Source organism: Hakea prostrata, chromosome 2, assembly GCF_041222555.1.
Source record: "Hakea prostrata isolate BN-2017 chromosome 2, UWA_Hpros_2, whole genome shotgun sequence".
Taxonomy (NCBI): Eukaryota; Viridiplantae; Streptophyta; class Magnoliopsida; order Proteales; family Proteaceae; genus Hakea; species Hakea prostrata.
This window is the reverse complement of record NC_142601.1, coordinates 8,062,164-8,085,006: the sequence shown is the minus strand read 5'-3', so window position 1 is coordinate 8,085,006 and position 22,843 is coordinate 8,062,164. Positions and strand designations below refer to the sequence as shown.

The 22,843-nt window shown below is 37.1% G+C and overlaps 1 protein-coding gene across 1 annotated transcript; it reads left to right on the top strand.

Moving 5' to 3' along the window:
• Positions 1-12,413, top strand: LPPGAMMA (Phosphatidic acid phosphatase (PAP2) family protein). Its single transcript, XM_089144141.1, has 2 exons — positions 1-1,258; positions 11,998-12,413. The coding sequence occupies exon 1, from the start codon at positions 567-569 to the stop codon at positions 1,239-1,241; it is 675 nt and encodes a 224-aa protein (XP_089000267.1). The 5' UTR covers positions 1-566; the 3' UTR covers positions 1,242-1,258; positions 11,998-12,413.
• Positions 12,414-22,843: the final 10,430 nt, after the last annotated feature.

Sequence of the window (22,843 nt, the reverse complement as noted above, 5' to 3'; positions counted from 1 at the left end):
ACCTTACTACCTTCTGGCTTCTTCATTGATGATTGAACTTTCCGTAATCCTCTTTCCATCAAGTACCCTTTACCAACATCAAAGTTCCATCAGTATCCCCTTCCAAAAACCGTTTCTTACAAGTTCGGGATGCCCCTTCCAAGTCTCTTCCCATTTTTCAGCGTCGCCCGTTGTTAGACGTCAGAGTTTGGCCCTGGATCTATTTTAACCGCTTCTGCTCTTATCAGATCTGGTTTCTGGAGCTTGTCAGTTCTCCTTTCATTTGATTCTCAACGAATTCATCAGTTCGTCTTCACCTGCTGTATTTGTAGATTGAACGTCTGTTACTCGCCTGAACTCTAGTATAACTTGATTACCGACGGATTTAAGCCTCAAATCGTTGTAATTTTCATTGGAATCCGAGGATACGCACTTGCTCCTTCATCGATCTGCTTGTGGTGTCGAATTTATCTCCAAGATCAAACCTTGTTTGCTAGAAGAAATCGACCAACTACGTTGCTGCGATTGCTTGCTCAGAGAGGCTCAGAAGACGATTCGATTTCCCGTATGTTCACAGCTGCAACACGATGACTACACACCCACTCAAAGCCGTTACACTTACTCACGTTCGCTATCGAAAGGGAGACCAATTGGGGCATTTCCTGGCATGGGTTTCTCTGATTCCTGTCTTCATTAGCATGGGTGGCTTCATTTCTCACTTTATGTTTCGTCGAGAGCTTCAGGGCATGTTCTTCGCCCTTGGTCTCCTCATATCTCAGTTTCTGAATGAATTTGTTAAGACATCCGTGCAACAGGCGCGGCCAGAGACGTGTGTTATGCTCGAGACGTGTGATTCACATGGTTGGCCTTCCAGTCATTCTCAGTACATGTTCTTCTTTGCTGTATACTTTACTTTTCTCACATACAGAGGAATTGGATTTCAAACAAAGAGACAGAAGGTCATTGTAGCTTTCGTTCCTTGGGTTACAGCCATCCTTACTATGTATTCTAGGGTATATCTGGGCTACCACACTGTTGCACAGGTGTTCGCCGGTGCGACCCTTGGAATTGTTCTCGGTGCGCTATGGTACTGGGTTGTCAATAATGTGCTGATCCTTTATTTCCCAGCAATTGAAGAGAGCGCTTTTGGCAGAATGTTCTATGTCAAGGACTCGTCCCACATACCAAATGTTATGAAATTTGAGTATGACAATGCTAGAGCTGCTCGGAAGAAGTTAGCACAAAAGCCCGCATCAGATTGAACAATAAACAACTTCAGGTTCTTCGGTTTTCATTCATTATTTCTAATTAAGTTATAATGATGAAGTGGTTGGTTGCATCTTTGTTACTCTATTGCATTTAGTATAATTTAATAGAACTATATATCTGTGGGTGCAAGAAATATGATCTTAGCTCCATAGTTCCAGCCCTTGCTCCTGAGACCAAAACAAGGTGAAAGTGGGCCGCCTTTGAGGACGGGAAGCCACCTCCGACGATCGAGTTAGTTTAGGCCAATAAATCAGAGACTCCATTGAGGAGCTAAAAGCCCCAAGAGATGATGAAGATCATGCTCTTAAGGGTTGGAAAGCAAAAGAATGAAGGCTGAAATGTGTAGAGCTTACCCTACCCGTTCATGCTTGATGAGGGATTATATAAGTGAGCCATACCTAAAAGGATAGCATGCTTCATAGCCCTTGAATGTTGATTTGATGACATGGAAGGTGGAGATGGCTTCTTGAAGTGGCTTGCTCAACAAGCTAAGTTGTGTGACTTGTTAGAGACTTTATTGGAGAGTTGAGATGTCAACATCAGATTTGTCCTTGATGTGACACATGCCCATAGTTGAGGGGACAAGAAGATGGATGCAATCTCCAAGACAAGCTTGGACAACATGAAGAGCTTCCTTTGTCAACAAGAGCATTTAATGCCTCTTGGCCTCAATGCAAGAGCCATTTAATGCCTTTTGTCCTATTCTCTGTCGAGAAGTCCTGTGCAAGTCCGAGAAGTGGCAAATCCGGTGCTTGAGGACTTTGTCGGCCCATTTAAGCGGTTCCTTGACCTAAACCATAATCTTTGACCATAACACATGTGATGCTGCCAAGTAGCATGTTTGCCTAAGTCAATGAGGAGGTGGATTGTGAAGGGGGCTGAATCATGTCTTCTAGTCACACATGGATATCACCATGCACGGTGTACCCTCCCACTGCGAGATGTCTTAGCTCATAAATGGCGGGAAAGCTTTGGCCTTCCATCATGTTTTCCAGGGTGCTCTTTGCTAAGCTCTTACAAGCCTACACATAAGGGTTTCTGGTAGAAAGACAAGAGTTTGTGTTGCTGCGTTATGCAAACCTTATGGGTTTCAAAGAGCTCTTCAGAGCCCAAGTCCACAGCCGACGATCTCTTTGGCCCCAGATTTTAGACCTTGGTGTTTCGGCCCTCGCGGATATATTCCCCTGTCCGGTTTCCTTCTTGACCTAAACCATAATCTTTGACACCAAGTGTTTGCACTTCGCTGAAAACCTTTCTTGTCTCTCAAACAAGTTCCTGAAAAGTCTTTAGTGGATATTCTTCATACGTTGTCATGGCTAGGGGCTAATGTTATGGTCAAAGATTATGGTTCGTCGGAACCGGACCGAGTTATGCGGCGCCACTGTCTCGGGGCCAAGAGGATCGTCGCCACTTCTCAGACTTGCCTCTTCTGCCAGCTTCTTATGACTTCTCGGCAGAGAATAGGACAAAATGATACTCAGCATATCTCTGTCCCCAGCTGTCCTCTCAGCATTAAATGGACTGACAAAGTCCTCAGCCTAGCATTGAAGGTTCCAAGAGGCATTAAATGCTCTTGTTGACATAGGAAGCTCTTCATGTTGCCCAAGCTTGCCTTGGAGATTGCATCCATCTTCTTGTCCCCTCAACTATGGGCATGTGTCACATCAAGGACAAATCTGATGTTGACATCTCAACTCTCCAATAAAGTCTCTAGCAAGTCACACAACTTAGCTTGTTGAGCAAGCCACTTCAAGAAGCCATCTCCACCTTCCATGTCATCAAATCAACATCCAAGGGCTATGAAGCATGCTATCCTTTTAGGTATGGCTCACTTATATAATCCCTCATCAAGCATGAACGGGTAAGCTCTACACATTCCAGCCTTCATTCTTTTACTTTTCAACCCTTAAGAGCATGATCTTCATCATCTCTTGGGGCTTTTAGCTCCTCAATGGAGTCTCTGATTTATTGGTCTGGACTAACTCGATCGTCGGAGGTGGCTTCCTGTCCTTAGAAGCGGCCCACTTTCACCTTGTTTTGGTCTCAGGAACAAGGGCTAGATCAAGAGCGAACTATGGAGCTAAGATCATATTTCTTGCACCAACAATAGCTAATTGGATTGGCTACAACTTGGGCACTGCACAACCACTGGAATGTAGTTGGCAACATTTAGGTGATTAAATTGGATAGATGCAAATTCTGTAGAATTAGCTTGCTTCTCGAATGACAGAAAGGTTCATCATTGAATTTGCCAATGAAAGCTGATCTATTTTGAGTTGATCCAACTATAATGACTATGCAGTTAAGATAATTTATTTCTGTTTTCCATCAAAAGACAAAATAAGAAATGATAATCTCTTGCCATTAAAATGGTTTCTTAATTCCTTGGGTTGATAAGACAGTGTATCTGAATTTAATTGAGTAAATTTTCATTTTTTCTCAGTGAGAAGTTCCATATTTATAGTTTTTCGAAATAATCAATTGGTGTGTGAGAGTTCGTTGAACAATATTAGTTATCTCCATCTAAGTTATTATCTAGGTAGGTCTGTTTATAGGTTGCTTGAAGTCATATTGATGCTTTTGGATCTCTTTATCTATGTTACTGTGTTCTGGATAGGTACTGCACCCATCTCCAACCCATGTTGGCGTTGGCCTGGACTCTAGTGCTTAGGTTACTATATAAAATATGACTATGTCCTGCTGTGAATACATATCAGAGAAGTTTAATCACCACTAAACCATACATAACATGTGTAGGAGGTAGAAGTAATTTAGTTATATGCAAATATACGTGAATATACCAATCACTTGTAGAACAAATTGCTTGTTAATTCATATGAAGTATTTGAATTAAAATATCCCTTCTCTTTAGTATGGTGCAACTCTTGGCTGCTTTACTGTCTAATGGGTGAGAACCAATAGAGTATGAAACCATGATCTGGTTTATGTTTGGATCAATGTTGTTGGGGTTGACGTATGGTTGTGTCCTGATAGGAGTTGCCTAATTTGACTATGAGAATCCACAGCTGAGGTGTTCTATGTGGTGCTCCAAGCATCACAACCTGACTAGGTCAGTCTGTGGAATAGTTTATTTATTGTTGGGTAAAGTTGCAAGTGGCTTTATTCTCAAATTCCTAGCAGGGAATTTTTTTCTTTGTCCATGTTTTGTCTTACTTCCCATTTTCTTTCTTTTTTTTTTTTTTTTTTTGGGGGGGGGGGGGGTTAATACACCTCAGGGGCCCATCCTTTATGGAGATGTCCTTTTTTGTTCGCAGTTTGAAAATGGGTATTCGAGGTGCCTTTTTAGTTATCCTATGCTAAAATGATATAAAATCCCAAATTTATCCTTCTCAAGTTTCAACCCCATCTCAATTTACCTCCCTAACCCTGCTGCTCCTGCCACTGACTACATTTGCCTCATGTATTCCTTAGCTTCTATCCATGTCCAGATTCATCATTAAGGCATAGCATGAGGATCATTGTGGTGTGGTGGGCAGGGGAGGGCAGCGTGGAGTATCGGTGGAGATGACGGTAATGGCAGCAGCGATTGGAGAGGAAACGTGCTTGTGAGGGATAAATTATGAAATTTACATCATTTTAGGTTAGGACTGACTAAAAATATTGGGTACCTCAAATAACCATCTTCAAAGATTAGGCACCCCAAATGACCTTTCCATAAAGGTTTGGCACCTTTTTTCCCCCTAAGATAGTTGAGTTATAGGGCAAGGATCTATGTTGTCAACTCCATTTTTCAAAAACCTCAAATAATCTTGAGATATACAACAAGAAGAAGCCTTGTGCCAACTAAATGGGGTTGACTGCATGGAGTTTTGCCTTCCAATCAGCTTGGTTAAAAACCTCAAAATAATCTTGAAATATACAACAAGAAGAAGCCTTGTGCCAACTAAATGGGGTTGACTGCATGGAGTTTTGCCTTCCAATCAGCTTTGTTTGTGGTCATATTAAATACAAGGCCTAAGTTATGTGTATTCTTTCTCACCACTTCTCTTAAGGTTATTTTAGGTCTGCTCTTTTAACTCCTTTAATCTGTATTAAGTCACTTCTCTGAATAAAGGCATTTACATCTCTCTGTTGAACATGGCCATGCCACCTCAAACGACTTTCTTGTAGCTTATCAGATATCACTTATCGGAGCTACTCCCAGACTAGCTCTAAGATTATCATTCCTTATTTTATCCTTCCTAGTTTTTCCACTCATCTATCTTAGCATCCTCATTTTTGTTACATTGAGTTAATCTATATGATGCTTCTTTACAACCCGCACTTTGCACCATAGACCATAGCTGGTCGTACGATAGTCTAATAGAATTTTTCTTTGAGCTTTAGTGGCATACGTTGATCACAAATGACCCTGGACGTACCTCTTCATCCACCCTATTTTAATTCTTTGGGAAATATTATCCTCCATGTCACCTTTTTTATTCATGATTGAGCGAGGGTACCTAAATAATTGCTCTTTGAGGAATCTCCTTCTCGAGTTTCACCACCTCATCATCCGCTCAATCATGACCAAAGTTACAGACTAGATATTCCGTCTTCATTTTACTTAGTATAAAATCCTTTAATTCCAAAGTTGCTCTCTATGATTCTAAATTGGTATTAATCCGTACTTGAGTCTCCTCTATCAACATAATTTCATCAGCAGAAAGCATACACCAAGGACCTCATCTTGAATGCCTTTGATTAATTCATCCATTATAAGCACAAACAAATATGGGCTTAAAGCTGATCCTTGGTGTAGCCCAACTATAATTGGGAATTCACACCTTCCCCCCCCCCCCCCAAAAAAAAAAAAAAAAAACCCTCTTCTTATAGTTGTCCCTGAAGTCCTAAACCATCATACATATCTTTAACTATGTCCACATATTTACTTGCAACATTTCTTTTCTCTAGTACTTGCCAAATTAATGTCTTAAGGACTCTATCATAAGTTTTTTCTAGATTAATAAATACCGTATGAAGATCTTTTCTGCACTCTCTATACCTTTCCATAAATCGCTGAATAAGGTAAATAGCTTCCATTGCATATCTTCCTGTTGTAAAGTCAAATTAGTTCTCCACAATTATGGTTACTTATCTAAAACAGGTTTAAATTATTCTCTCCCATAATTTTGTAGTATGACTTATCAGTTTGATGCCTCTATAGTTATTATAGCTTTGAATGTCTCCTTTATTTTTGTAAATTGGGACCACAATGTTTCTCCTCCATTTATCTAGCATTTTCCTTGTGCTCATAATCTTATCAAACAACGTGGTTAGCCGCTAAGATAGGTTCCTAAGCTCTTTCAAAGTCATGCTTGGTATTTTATCATGACTTGCGCCTTGCCTACTTTCATCCTCCTTATAGTCTTCTTTTACTTTAGACACCGAAACTTCCCCTATGTATGTCTGAAAATTGGTGTCATGGCGAATGGTATGATCGTCTAAATCATAGATACCTAAAGTATGTTCATTTAGTAAACTAGAGAAATAGATTTTCAATCTCTTCTTAATGTTGTCATCATGCACCAGTACTTTACCATCTTCACTTTTAATACGTCTAACATGATCTAGATCTCTATTCTTCTTGTCCTTTATTTTAGCTACCGCATAAATAGATTTTTCTCCTTAATTTGTGCCCAGTTTATTATATAAATATCCATACTTCTCCCTTGCTTTTTCTACAATTTTCTTAGCTTCATTTCTAGCTAACTTATACCTTTGTAGATCCTCTATGTCTTAATCCTTTGCTATGTATTAAAACTAGCGTTTGTATTATTAATGGTTGCTTAAACCTCACCATCTTGTCACCAGGTCTTGAGAAGAATGAAGCTTTCCTTTTGATTCATCTATGGCTTATTTGGTCACCTTCCTGATACACGAAGTATCTCATTCCACATTGTATTAGTGTCTCCCCTCAAATTCCCACTTTCCTTGTTTGACTACTTCATTATTGAAAGATTTTAAGCAATCTCCTTTTAAGTTCCACCATTTTATCTTATGATAGTTAACCTCAGACCTTTTATGAGTTTGTGGAGTTAGACACACATCCAATACCACTAGCCTATGTTGTGTGGTTAAGCTTTTCTTGGTATCACTTTACAATCTTGGTACAACAATCTATCATACCTTCTAGTTGGTAGAAATCTATTTGGCTTTTATGATGTCCACTTTTGAAAGTAACTATATGATGTAGGAGAAACCCTAGAAACTAGGGGACCTACAAAGTGGGCTACTAGACTCTTAGAATTAAACACCTATTCTTTATAAATAGTAAAGAAAGGAATTTGCATCACTTGAAATCTAATTAATCATGCATGTAAGACAGCTAAAGTAGAGAAATAAACACAATAAGTCTTACTGGTAAGCACAACAGGGAAACAAGGGGATGGGGATCTTGGCACCATAACACTAAATTGAATGCAAGGATATTAAGAAACTTAAAGAAAAATAGAGCTGTCCTAATCAATATCAGATTTCTAACAAGGAATTCAACAGTTAACAATGTAAATGGAGTCTTGGGAAGTTTTTGTTTTAAACAAAACTACTGCCAAAGAATAAATGAGAAATATTTTGGGAGAGATAATGTTACCTGCTGATCCTGGCTGCAAAACAGGGGTTAGAAAGCATCTAGGAACAGAAATAAGAGAAAGAAAAAATATTTTGAAGTGGTGGTGAATCCTAAGAAAGGAGAAACAAATATTTTGAAGTAATGGAGTATCCTAGGAAAGAGAGTAGGTGCTAAGAGAGAGGGAGAGAAAAAAAAACAAAGATTTTTTTCTGCGAGAAAATTAGAACAATCGTGGGGTTTGGGGAAGAAGAAGAAGATTTCCAGGAAAGAAACTAAGACTTTTTTGAGAAAAAAAAGAGTAGATCTTTGTAGAGGAGAGCAAGGGGAATTTTTCTAATGGGAAACAAGGGTGAAAGGAGGAGAGAGAGATTACTTGGAGAGAGGGAGAAGTGTTGGTTCTACTAGGGGAGAGAGAGAGAGAACAGCGTGAGCTTCTTTTCTAATTATTTCCTTTATTCATTCATTGCCAAAAACGAATTTCATACGAGTTTTAAATAAAAAAGTTGATCCCTCACAAGCCTACATGTTTAATTCCCAAAATAACCCCAACTTAAGTTGTATATATAACCCAAACTCAAAATAATTCAAAATTGGGCCAAAATAGACTCTAGGCCCAGCCCATAAAGACTCAAACATGAAATTAAAATATTTCAATAGTGAACTACTACCCAACCCACTAAAACTAAGGAAAATAACATGACAAACTGCTTATGAGCAGTGTTTCTCATCGAACCATCCGATACCCTCCGAACTCATCATCCATCCACATAGATGCTGTCGTGGGATGATCTCTACGTCGGCGTCGCCGGTAAACTCGGAACTGTTCATTGATGTCTTCATCATTAGATACTCCTCTCTCTTTTTAAATTACTTACGGTAGATAGATCAAAAGCAGCAACAACAACAATAAGCCTTGTCCCAACTAAATGGGGTTGGCAGATCAAAAGCAACAACAAAATCTAAAATTGAGATCTCTTCCTCATTCCTTTCTCCAAAACCATAACCTCCATGTTCATTTTCATAGCTTCTTTTATCTTTTCCAAAATGTCCATTTAGATTACTCCTATAATAATCTTTCCTCCTTGACAAATTCCTTGCACTAATCCATCCATATTTTCCCAAAATAGACTTTCATCTACTCCTACTTGAGCTGCATATGCAGTAATTATATTAACAATCTCTTGCACCAATACAAGCTTTATGGTAGTCATCTTATCACCTAATCTTTAATAACCACCACATCGTTCTTTAAATTTTTATTCACTAGTATACCTACTCCACTTTTATTACTTTTGTCTCCAGTATACCAAAGTTAAAAGAAGTTAAAAGTCATCTAACTCTTTTAACTTTTTTTACCCGTCCATCTAGTCTCTTGAATGCAACCTGTACTAGTCCTTCTTTTCCTCATAACATCAATTAATTCTAAGTTCTTACCTGTTAAAGATCTTATGTTCCAAGATGTCAATCTAATCCTACGATTGTGGACTAGCTTCTTTACGTGCACTCCACAGTGCAAGACCCTTGCCTACTTATCACCGCATCTGAGCGCTGATGCGCCGCGCCGCACCGCTTAAGGAGGGCGTCCTAGATAATAACCCTCGCCCATTTATCATTACACTCGGGCCATAGTGTAGTATGACGCTTCTCTTGTCGGGGAACACCCTAATAACATCTATCATATAATGTTGAATCCATGTAAAAGGGTTTGATAGTCCCCCCCCCCCCCCCCATGTTGGTTGCTGACTTGACACACCAACCCTCCTCCTTTACCCAGGCTTGGGACCAACAGCAAATACTGGCATAGTTCAAAATAACCTTGAGGTAGGGTAGTACTTATTTATCCATTAGGTTAAATTATAGGACTACTGTTACCAATAGGGGAAAACCCCATAATTACAAAATACACTTCATTCTTATTACTAAGGTGAATTACTAAATAACCTTCAAGTTTAAAAGACTATATATATTACATCCCTCCGTCTTCTTCAGTTTCCAAAGAAAAGAAGTGAAGGGTTTAAAAAACTGCCAAATGGGAAGACTAGTTGTTCTTCCTGGGAGGAATCCCCGAACTCATTCCTAAAGAAAAATGGTGGCCATACTGTTGTGGGGAAGGCTAGAGCAGGATGACAGATATGATGGAAGGTTTAGGACCATGAGTTTCCATTAAGTTCCCATTGCTGCTGATGTCTAAAACTCTTACTCTCTTCAGGCTTAAAAAATCCGGCAACTATGTTAATTTGTGACGACCCATGCACTGCCAAAGAGATTCTTCCTTCAAGACTGTTAGTATCCTTCAGGTTTCCCCAGTTTCTGATGTTTACAATTCTCAATCTATTCAGGATTGATTTGATTGAAAGAACCCTCAACTCTGTTAATTGGTGGATACTGTCAACTGTCAATTCTTCCAGGGATCCTGTTCCTTCAAGGCTATTTATTTCCTCTAGGTTCTCTGCTTGCATTGTTAACACCTAGAAGTTTGAGAGCTTTGAAAAATTCTGTGGTAAATTTAAACTAAGAGATCTTTGTAGGCAAAAAGTGAAGGACCTCTTCATTCTACCCATTGAAGTTGGTAAGCTCCCTAGACTATTACAACTTGAGGTGTTTTATTCCTCAAGCCTCTCTAAGTGCCCTACAGCATCTGGCAATTCTTCAATTTCTCTAGCAGTCCTTTGGAAAGGGATGAGAAGGTGGAAACGGAAGAAAAGGATGCTGGGAAAGAAAATAATCTGAGGTGGAATAAGATAAAAACACCTCAGAGTTGCAAGCAGCATACTGCAGCACAAGAAGGGGTTGCTGGTTCCGCATGAGGCCTATAAGTTTGGATCCTCTCCTTGGAGGAGTTCTTCCCATAGAGTGCCCAATGAGTTATCGGATTCAGCCACCTGTAATATTCTAATCCAAGGGCTAGGGTAAATCCAATGAGTGCCCTTGGATTAGAATATTACACATGGTTAAGTCCTATACCTCATTGGACACTCATTGGAGATTCCCTCCAAGGAGAGGAGCCAAACTTGACGCCTATCAGCTTTTGTGACATTGAAGATGATTGAAGAGAGTTCTTCTTCACCGATCTCTTAAAACCAAAGTGAGAACTACCAATCTCTTAACACCTTTTGAATCAAGTGGCGCTACAGTAATTTCAAAAATTGCATGGTTCTATATGTAAATAAGCTTATACTATAGGGGGCATCAGTAATTATCCCCTCTTTCTTTCTCTTAAATATAATACTTCCCTTCTTCTGTTATATTCATATTCATTTGTTGTTTAGCTAATATATATGATTCCAAACTAGGTGCCAATGCGGTACTCCGTGGGCTTGGATCCAAGACTCACACGCTGTGGGTCCAAAAATTGGGGATAGAAACTGCAGACCTTCGTTTCATTTGTTAATCAAATTATTGGAAACTATTTGACAGTTGACACCTTCATTGCCTGGATTAGTAGGACTGTATGCCCACAACCTCCCCCTGGGTAAAGGGGGAACTCCCAGGCTTCGGCCCCTCCCAAGGATTTTTTTTTTCTTTTCTGGAGGGTGGGTGGCTTTGGGTTGTAATGAAGAGGGGACAACTTAAAATCATACCTCGCACAAATTATTTCACTAATGATGTTAAAGTTGCAGGTTATTCTTACAAAATAAATTTGTTCCTTTTGTGCTTGTACTTAGTGAATCAAAGAGTTGATCTTGCCGAGGAGTTACAACCGATGAATCTGATGATAGTTCACTAAATACCTCACTGGTCCATCAGGCCATAGGTGCTTGGAATCAGCAGTTGCAATTTAGCTCTGTTGTTATCAAGGATATGATGTCGATAACTTTTCTGTATTATCAATTTCTAGATAATCTCTCCCTCTCTCTCTCTTTTTCTTTTATTGGGTTGGGTAATTCGTCTGTTCTTTCTAAGTTGACATTGACACTCGTTTAACTTTGGCTTAGTCTAATAAGATTCCTGGCTTGTATCTGGCACGCAAGGTCATTTACATGTCATAATTGACATGGAACCTGTGAAATAAGCTCCGTTAAAATTGAGTGTATGCATGACCATTGCACATTGATATACAGCCAGCCAAATGGAATTATATAATGTGTCCCCTGTAGTCTGTACCATTTTTTGGCAATCTGGGTTTCCCAGAAGTATCATATCACATATTTATGGACATACATGCTCAATATATGCAGGTTAAACAGAGTTGGAGTGGATGCAATGCCCAAACATGGCGAAACTCTTACTGAGAAATTGTTGGAACCGAGTACATGGATTTGGGAGATGGTTAGCGTCTTTCTCTGGCACAGCATAATTTTAGTTACCCAAATGCTTTTGGGAGTTGGAACCGAGGAAGAAAGGACCACTGGTAAAAGCAGGGTTGGCCCCAGCTCAATTTTCAGTCGGTGAATGCATGGTAGTGGCTATTCTATTTCCTAGTACCTGGACTTTATTCAATTTCTTTTCCTTTTTTCCGTGTATTTGTGTTTAACCAGCTTGATTAAATTTCAGTTATATACATGAATTAACTCTATTTATATATGCTGACTTATGTATTGCAATTAGACATATACTAAGATAAGTGTCATCTCAAAATTTGATAATTGCAGAATAGCCTCTCTCTGTCTCTGTCTCTCTCTCTCTCTCTACCCCCCCCCCCCCCTTCTTTCTTTCTCCAAATAGAAAATCACAGACAAATAGGATAAGAACTCATACGGGATGCATTTTCTGACGACCATGCGAATTTCCTATACAATGACGCTTTTTGCAGATAAGTAGAGCTTGCAGGGGGCTGAGGCTTCACTTCATCTCACTGATCCCAAATGGCAGTTATCACTCAAACTCTCTTTTAAATTTGTCAGCTTGAGTTGCAGGTTTCATTGATTTGTCACCAGGTATCAAAGCCTTTTTCACTTTACACCAGGTCACAAATGGGAAGAAGACTTCAACTTTGATTTTTTTGGGTGCTTTGTAAGGGAAAGGATTAGGGCATGATAGTCATAAAGACTTAATAATTGTAGTACTAGTGTTCACAGTCAGTTCCCAGGTTATGCTTTTTCTTAACAATTTTGAAACCGCAGGAAGTGCATTTATAATTATGCAAAAATTCTGGTATGATTTTGATAAACCCTAGAGGGTCCATATGAAAACAACCAGGGAAATGTAAAACATGTAGTCGGTTTTCGTAGGCTCCAAAAAATTATTGTACCTTACCTGGTTAACAAAATGCCACCATGAAACTAGAGAATCTTTGGTGTTCTGCAAATGTAAACAATCCTAAAGCCTAAAGCTTCATGCTGTGGCAATGCAATGTAAGGCATGTGTGTTCCAAACAGTCTTAGGCGATGGAAGGATTTCGAGGTTGGGAAAAATATTGCTGTTGAATTGGCACGAGATCATGAGAGTTGAATGTGACCAAAGGGTGCTGTTGTGCTGAAGGATGATAAGATTTGCAATTCACAACAGCAATGGCTAGTGATTGTAGCCAAGTTGAGACACACTAGGGGGGGCTAGCAATAAGACTGTCATTTGGTTGTGGCTTGAAGTGATATTGGACTGCCATTTGTTCCAACACAGAGTTTAGAGCTGAACCAAAAGCCTTGGTATTGACATACTGGGATAGCTGAACAACCTTGTGTTGGGGAAGCCTGACTACAAGCTCCTCATATCTCTGTCAGATTTTCCCATCTGCTTCCTCTTGTTCTCTGCTCTTGGATACCAAAAACCGTTTGTAAAGGACCATTTTTGGCCATAAGTTTTTTTTTTTGGCCATAAGTTTGAAAGTGTGAGACTAAGAAAAAAGAGCTATGTTGGAGATAAATATGCATTAAGACAGATTTCTTACCTTTAGAGGAGATAATAGAAGATATGGGGCTAGATTTGGTTAAGGCAAACTATAGTAAGAAGGGGGTAAATATTCTAGCAAACTAACCAACGGGGGTAGGTCCAAGTGGTAAGCAGCTTGGTTCGCTTAAGCAAGGTTCTGGTATCGAAACTTTGTGAATGCAAAAAATCTTCGTTGGAAGACTCACCCACCACAGCCAGGTGTGCAACCCGGGTCGAACACCGGATTAGTCAAGGCAAAGCCTTGGAAACCGGGGTTGGCAACTAAAAAAAATAATAATAAATTCTAGCAAACTCAGGAATAATATATATTTTCAAACATATAGTATTTGGATGTAATGAATTTTTTATTTTTTATTTTTTTTTTTTTTCTTTTTGGGTAGGGGATGTTTCATGTTTGTTAATCTAGCTTCAATTTCTTTTCCTAACCAGAGAAGAGTGAGTTCCTCATTTTGGCCTTATTTATGAGAGTGAAAGATTTATTGACCCAAAAAAAAAAAATGAGAGTGAAAGATTTTATTAGACTAGTAAAATTGCATGTGCAAATGCATGTGTGACGAGACATTAATTTTTTTTATTATATTGATGTTTGAATATATCATAAACAAAGTTTTTTTTTTTAATTATCTAATATGATACATTAATTATTAATTTATCTACCTCAATCTATTAAATAATGTTTTTTCACTGAAAAAATAATCTAATGTTTTAGATATTGCAACTTCTAGATAGTTCTCTTATTTTTTATCTAAAATTTTTTACTTTATCTTAGAATATTTCATAATGCTTTTTTACTTCTCATTTGTATGTTAACAATGTAAAAAAAAAATTCCTCATTTGTATGTTAACAATGTCAAATAAAATAGTTTACATATTCCACGCACACCTCCCTAAATTCACGCACGCCACCAATCGCGCAAGTAAAAACCACACCCACATGTGCTAGTTTTTTGTGTGCCTGATGGCGTGATGTGAACCTTACTCCCTCCTTAAAATCTTAAGCTTTTTGAAGTCTTTCCAAGGATGGTTCTCTTATCTTGTAATACTGTGTTCACTTGTAATATTTTCTTTATGTAATAAGAAAGCTTGTTTATAATAACTCCTCCTCTTCTATGTTTTTAAGTTTTTTAAATCTTTTCAAGAACCCAAGCAAGGTAAGGATGTGAAATCAAATGACTTGTTTTTCTTTTTTTTTTACCTTAATTTCATAGAGGAAGGATTTGGAATAATATGCTTATAGTCGTGCCTCTACCATTTCCTTACTCTTCCTGTAAATACTTTCTCGTAAATTTCTTGTAAAAATTCACGCATGCCACCAGTCGCTCAAAACAGGCCATCACGTAAAAAAAAATTAAGAAGATAGAAGAGGAGGACTTACCATAAACAAGTTTTATTTATTATATAAATGAGAGATTACAAGTGAGCACACTATTACAAGAGAAGAACTATTACATGATATATTAATTATTAATTTCTCTACCTCTATCTACTAAATAATGTTTTTCACTGAAAAAGTCATCTAATGTTTTATATATTGCAACTTCTGGATAGTTCTCTTATTTTTTATCTAAATTTTTTTACTTTATCTTAGAATATTTCATAATGCTTTTTTTTCTTCTTCTCATTTGTATGTTAACAATGTCAAATAAAATAGTTTAACCCAAAAATGAAAGAAGCTGAAAATAGGTTAATGACAAAGTAACCCCTAAGAACGTTAAAGAAAACAATACAATATTAGGTGAAAGAAAAGTTAAAAATATTAAAATACTAATTTTATCAAGTATGCCATTTAAACAATAAAATGCAAGCATTGCAAAGTCACCAAAAAGAGAAAAGAAATTTGAGAATGATGAAATAAAAATTTATACATGGTAAGACAATTAGTTTATGCTTCAATAATGAGAAGTCGTTTCGTAGTGTAAATTCTTCCCCTGAATTAGTGGCCGAGCCACGTTGGGACAGGAGGGGGCCATGGCCCCCTGAATTTTTTGGAATTGTAAATATTCTTGTTTTTTTTCCCTTATTTCTCTATCTTTAATTGTGAAATACCACCCTTTGGGGCCCTCCAAAAATTAAAAATAAAAATTTAAGATAAAGATGATGGGTACAAATGTTATTCATAAGCTTTATCTAATGGTTATCATTAAATCCCTAGTTTTAAGGAATAAAAAGTTAAATTCTAATTAAAAACTAACTTAAAAACTAACTCAGGATTCATGAATTTCTCCTTATATATTCTCTCATATTTTCATTTCTATTTATTCTCTCATGAATCTCTTCTTTTATTCCTACGGGTCCCCATTGGCCCCTCTTCGCCCTGTTCTCTTGCTCCCCCGTTTACATTATTATTTTGTATGTTTGAGCTTTTCTTGTTTGTGGATGATAAGCTTCACAATGGCTTAGAAAAGTATCATCAACACACGATGTTGCTCGTCATGATTCAATGAAATGGTGTTCTTTTGTCACCTGCAAAAAAAATTATGGTTTTTTGAGAATAAATACAAGTAAAACTATAAACATCTTTCATGCAAAATTGTATCAAATCATGTGAAAATAAGTCTCATAGCTTAGCTCAACACCAAATTGGTTTTCTTAAATTTTTGGGGTGTAAAAAGTTTTGAGCATTTTATCTAATAGCACAAGATTGCTAAATAATGTTTTTGGAGAAAAACATGAGAACGACTGATCTAAAAGAAACCTTCAAGAAGGCTAAAAACACGACCTTGATATTTGCAGCTTTATACTTTAAACGTGCTTATTGCAGTCATTAGCTTGTGTAAAGCACAAGCTTTTACAAAAGTTCATTCTTAGAAATGAGACTATTTTAAAGATATAGGTAATGATGATGTTTTATTCTTTATAAGGTAAGAGGAAAAAAATCATGTTCACCATTCACAAACCAATGTCTTATCAAATTTGTACATAGGCACATAATTCCAATCAAATCAAAAGTGAAAATGCACATCTTAAAAGATAATTTACACAACGGGGGTTGGTCCAAGTGGTAAGCAGCTTAGTCCGTTTAAGCAAGTTTCCGGTATTGAAACCTTGTAGATGCATAAAATCCCCGCTGGGAGACTCACCCACCACAGCCAAGTGTGCGACCCGGGTCGAACACCGGATTAGTCAAGGCAAAGCCAAATAATATCTAAATCTAGTCCTTAATAGATGATTAATCAGAGAAAACCCAATGCACAAGTTGTTTCGGACTTCAAGCGGATTTGGGTAGGTACAAATCACACCCAAATTCCTTAGAACAAATTTCTCCAATCATTCACCCAAGCATTTAGATAAGGAGTTCTTTGATCAATGCTTTAACAACTTTTGAAACTTACACCTAATGATTTTCTTCTCATTCGACCAACTAATCAATCCTATATTTTGGGTTCTAAAGTTTTGAATTATATGTATAAAAAACAACATTCAAGGATTATATTCAAAACATGCCATGACCCTTTGAGATCTTCTAACGGAAGCTTTGAGATTTAATCATAACTAAATTTATTTAAAAGATATGAAAAGCTGAAACCCTAAAAATTCTAAATTTAATTCAGTTTAAACCCAAACTATAACTAAATCAAACTTTGTATAGTACCCTAAACCAAAAAGCAAACCCTTCCATTTGGGTCAAGTCAAAGGAGAAGCTCAAGCTTTAATAATGGATACTTTTTTTTTTTTTATTAAATATAATGGAGACCAATAGAGGTGTTAAAAAGACATAAATATTAAATAAATGTGCCCAAGAAAAGCTAATAGTTGCAGAATCTCACTATCTCCAACAAAGCAAGAGTTATAATTTATTATTGGAGTGAAGAACGAAGAGGTAGAGACTAAAAACATCCAAGTGTACCTGTTGGCCTCACTAACGTTGCTTTGGGACAAAACCCATAAGAAGGAGCTAGGGTTGTTGGAGTTTTGAAGATATGTGATTCAATTTGTATGGAATCCTTAGAGAAAAAATATGAAAGATACAATATTTGGTAACTTAATTCTTTTTTGAGTTCTATTGTTCATTTGTGATTTTTGTGATACCTTAATGAAAAATTCTACACAATATTTTTTTAGTGCATTTCTTAAAAGGCTTACCACAATTTACATTTTCATCAATATTTTATTGGTTAAAGTATAGCTGAATGGACGTGTGAATAGGTTAGCTGAATGACTTTGAATATTCACCATCAGATTTGTTAAATTAAATCTGAATCGTCCAATAACATTCCTATTTTTCCTCCCATTATTTATGGGTTAATTAAATTTATCTCAATATCACCATAACCAATTAAGATAATCGTCTTTTTTTTTTTTAATTAATTAAGATAATCGGTGATAGAAGGTTATCTTAATTAACCTATAAATAATAGGAGAAAAAGTAGGAATTTTATCGGACAATTCAGATTTAGTCAATAGATATAATGGTAAAAATATAGAAATTTAGAGTGGTTCAGTTAATATATTCACACGTTCTACCTCCTTCCCTATTTTATTTTATTATCTTTTCAAGAAATACAAATTGTACAGTACTTCATTACTTTAACAAGAAAGTACCAAATTTATCGTATTTTTATTTTATCAAAAATAATAATATTTTACCTTTTTTTTGTACAAGATTATTTGTTAAAAATACAATTTTTTCCCTAATTATTCTGTTTCTTCTAATTCTTTTGATTAACTTCTCCCTATTCTGTTATTTCTTCTCAAAGATTCTAAAAGAAGAAGAAAAAAAATCATTGACGAAAGAATAGGATTTAGGAAAATGTTTTCTTTTTATATTTTTTAAAAGTAATTAATTGGTAACTAAAATGTCAAAAATATATAATAAAAAATTATTAAAGAAAAAAAAAAGAAATCATAAACCATAGAAAACTAAATGTATTCCAAAGAAAAATAATGATAAAAAAAAAAGATTTGCCGTGAAAGAGGAGTACATGCTTTATATAATAATATGATAGTATGATATGATGGGTTTGGTTTGTCCTCAACTTAGGTATAGCAGTTATATTATAAATTGAGTTCTTTTTACATGCAACCCCCTCCCCTGGACTTTACATTGAAACTAGTGATGCCATGCACTTTGCAACTTGCAAGCCTTACAAGAAGGTACTTCACGATTGACACTGTTACTTGGTTGTTAATGGTTGAGAGGCAATAACAATTTTTTATTTTTATTTTTGTTGCCAACCCCGGTTTCCAAGGCTTTGCCCTGACTAATCCGGTGTCCAAAACAACTTGTGCATTGGGTTTTCCCTAATTAATCATCTAATTAAGGACTAGATTTAGATATTATTTGGCTTTGCCCTGACTAATCCGGGTTTTCCCTGATTAATCATCTGATTAAGGATTAGATTTAGATATTATTTGGCTCTACCCTGACTAATCCGATGTTCGGCGGGCACACCCGGGTCGTGGTGGGTGAGTCTCCCGGTGAATGATTTTTGCATCCACAATGTTTCGATACGAGAACATTGCTTAAAATCAAATATAACATTATTATATACCCCAAACCTAATCCAATCCCCTTCATAAACTAAGTGAACTTTTCATTTTACCATTTCACCTTCATGGAGGTGGCTGAAGGAGTTGATCTTCTATCTTCTTCCTTTCTTCCATAACCAAAATTAGGCATTCAAATTTCCATGACCTAACAACCTCTAGACAATCCAAAACAACTCCAACTAAGTTTCGAATTGAACAACTCATTTTCTCGTGAACCCTAGGCATTGACACAAGGGTTTTAGCCTACTACTAGGAGTCTTTAGGGTTTTTCACTTCCAATTCCTAAGAAATTTGGAGACTTTTTCGATGAGTGCCCATTGAGTTCTAGGGTTTAACTATGTGTAATATTCTAATCCAGAGACTAGGGTAATTAAATGAGTCCCCTTTGATTGGAATCATACACATGGCTTAATCTTGTGGTTCATTGGGCACTCATTGGGAGATTTCTTTCAAAAAAAAGGAGTCAAATATATTCCCAAGAGGACAAATCCTCTTTATGGAACCAAATCGTAATGAATCAAAGAAAAACCAATGAAAAACCCTAATGTGTATCATTTGATCGATCTAGATCTTGCAACCTATTTTTAGATCTTAATAATTTCAGCATGTCCTTCCTTTCAAATGGTAAAGGTTGGGCTTAATTTTTCTTCTAAACTTCATATCAATATGGATTTCACTCACATATGCTCTTCAAATGCTAACATGGAGAGCTATAAATGAATATAAGGTAAAAGATGGGGAAGGGGAATTCCTTTACCCACCCTATAAGACTATATTCAACTTTGAAAATACGAAATAAGGTAAATGGTATTTTAGTAATTCTAACATGTCAAGGGCATTTTTGGGCATCTTAACTACATCCTCAGATGTAGCTTTTATAGAAAATATAAATTTAAGGCAAGGTTTTGCCTTGTCCTCGAGGGACATCTAATTCTTGACCTCATACTATGAGATGCTTTATTTTACCAACTAATGTGTGTCACTTGATTTAGTGGAAATCATCTCATTTGGTTGGATGAGTGGAGGGGTAAGTCGGGTGGAGAGGATCTAGAATCCTCTTGTTTTTCAATTTTCCCAACTCATGTTCTTACTAAACAAACAAGGCACTTCTTGACTTCTTAGGTTAGAAGGTAAAAATTTAGTGTTGATTCTCCTAAAACAAAGGGAAGTATATTGGTAGGGCAATGCTGATTTTCCATAAACAAACAGAAGTATACTCTTTACTAACTTAACATATGGCCCTATGTTGTTTTGTGCAGGGGTACATAATGTAGACCTAGACAGCTCGGGATGGAGTGTGGGAATTTTTTTTGATTGGAAGCTAAAGTATCTAAGCGCAGGAGGACTAGAGAAGGAAAACATTGTTCAAGCACTACTGATTGGATTAAAAGATGGAATAGATAAAGCATTGCAAAAAGAAGTATACTTGCAGGGTAGTGAAGATCCTACACTCATGTGGGTGAATGGATGGAAGGGTAGGCTAGGTGGAGAGGATATGGAATCTTCTTGTTTTTCAACTTTCACAACTCATGTTCTCACTAAACAAACAAGACACTTTTTATGTTACAAGGTAAAAATTTAGTGTTGATTCTCATCAAACAAAGGGAAGTATATCGGTAAGGTAATGTTGATTTTCCATTGATGCGTCCAAAATCTGCTCAGCTCTTAGATCCCTGAGGATGAACCTGCAAAACAAGGTTAGATGTGGCTCGACCTCGGGGTCGGGAGGCCACCTCCGAAGGCTAAGTCAGTAATGGAACTGATCACAAAGCTCTGGCGAGTTGCACAACAAAAAATGAATATGATAGTAAGATAAATGATTCAGATACCTCGTTTATGCGTAGGCTACTTGTTTATATAGGTTTTACCTTTGATTCTCGATCGTTGGATGCGTTCGTGATCTTTATTGATGGCCGTCAGATTGTAGGGTTTTGCCCATTTTATCGGGGATGGAAGCAGTTTTCATGTTTAACACAATCTCCCACTCCTCGAGTAGCAAGTAACCATTTATAACTCAATAACGTATCCCGAATTACTGGGGATCGTGCTTATCTTTGGAATCGTAAGGTTCCTTCCTTGTCACGCTATAGTGAGCCGATCGGATGTCCGGACCCGACCGCGACATCCGAACCCGACCGTGATATCCGAAACCAACCGTGATATCCGAAACCAACCGAACGTTGAACCCGACCGGGGTCAAAGACTGAACCGAAGGTGAAACCGGTTCGATACAAATTCTATCCACAACATCCATAAACAAATAGAAGTATACTCGTAGGGCAGTGAGGATCCGACACTCATATGAGTGTGGGTGAATGGATGGAAGGGTAGGCTGGGTGGAGAATATATGGAATCTTCTTGTTTTTCAACTTTCCCAACTCATGTTCTCACTAAACAAACAAGACACCTCTTAGCTTATCAGGTAGGGGTGTCAACGGTGCGGTTTGGAGTGGTTTCGGGCTGAAAAACCCCCAACCCAAACCAGCCCATTTAAAAGATAACGGTTTCGGTGCGGTTTCGGTTTAGTGTAGTTTGGGTTCGGGTTGACTAACGGTTTGGCCTAATGGTTTGGATTCAGTTTGGCTAACGGTTTGGACTAAATTAAAAATCAATATTGAAATTTATTTTTATTTTTTCCTCAACTCCAAATTCTAATTTCTCACACACAAAACTACAAAAGATAGAGGATGAAGACTCCAAGTAGATCCAAGGATAAGTGATGGCATTAGCTTGATCCAAACCACCCTCCACCCTCAAAAAATAAAGAATTTAAATCTTCTATCATGTGTAGACCAACCTCACAATTTTCACCCAATGAAATTTAATTTGTAAGAGTTAAGAGTTATCAATTAAGACTTTTAAATTTTAAAATAATAAAACTAAATGAAACTTGAAAATTAAAAAGTTAACGATTAAGATTAAGATTTAAGATTTAAGATTTAAGAGTTATCAATTAAGAATTTTAAATTTTAAAATAATAAAACTAAGTGAAATTTAAAAATTAAAAACTTAAAACTTAAAACTTAAACTGTTAAACGTGTGTTAACACTCAACTCTCTACTACTCAAACTCGAATCTCAACGTCTCAAACCCCAAAATTCAAGGATCATTAATTACATTTAAACAATAAAAAAAATTTAATTACATTTAATATTTTAATTTATATATATAAAAGATTAACGGGCTGATGGGGCCGCACACGGGCTGGGCCGAGCTAGCCCGAAACAATTCGGGCTGAGGGTCCTCAGTCCAATTAAGGCCCATTAAGGATCCGTTTGAGCCGGTTCGGGCTATAACAGGCCGGTCCGGTCCGATTTTAACGGTTTTGGATTGAAAATTGACACCCCTATTATCAGGTTAAAAGGTGAAAATTTGGAGTCGATTCTCCATAAACAAACGGAAGTATAAGTACTCCGTTCGACTCCAGCGACAATTTTGTTTTCCACATTCGCAATTGAAAGATTCCCAGGACCTGGTCTCACGTAAAAGAATGCATACACGGAAAGAAAGTTTTCAGTTAGAGTGGGCCCCATGAGATTGACCTTGGTGCGAATCTGACTCCAACAAAGCATGGTTCGCATATGAGATCTACACCATGGAATCTTTCCCCAAATCGGTCCGGACTTGTTTTTATAATTAAATCTAATTGTATAATCGTCAACACGTCCGGCCCATCTGTATTGGACGAGATGGAGATGGTTCCAA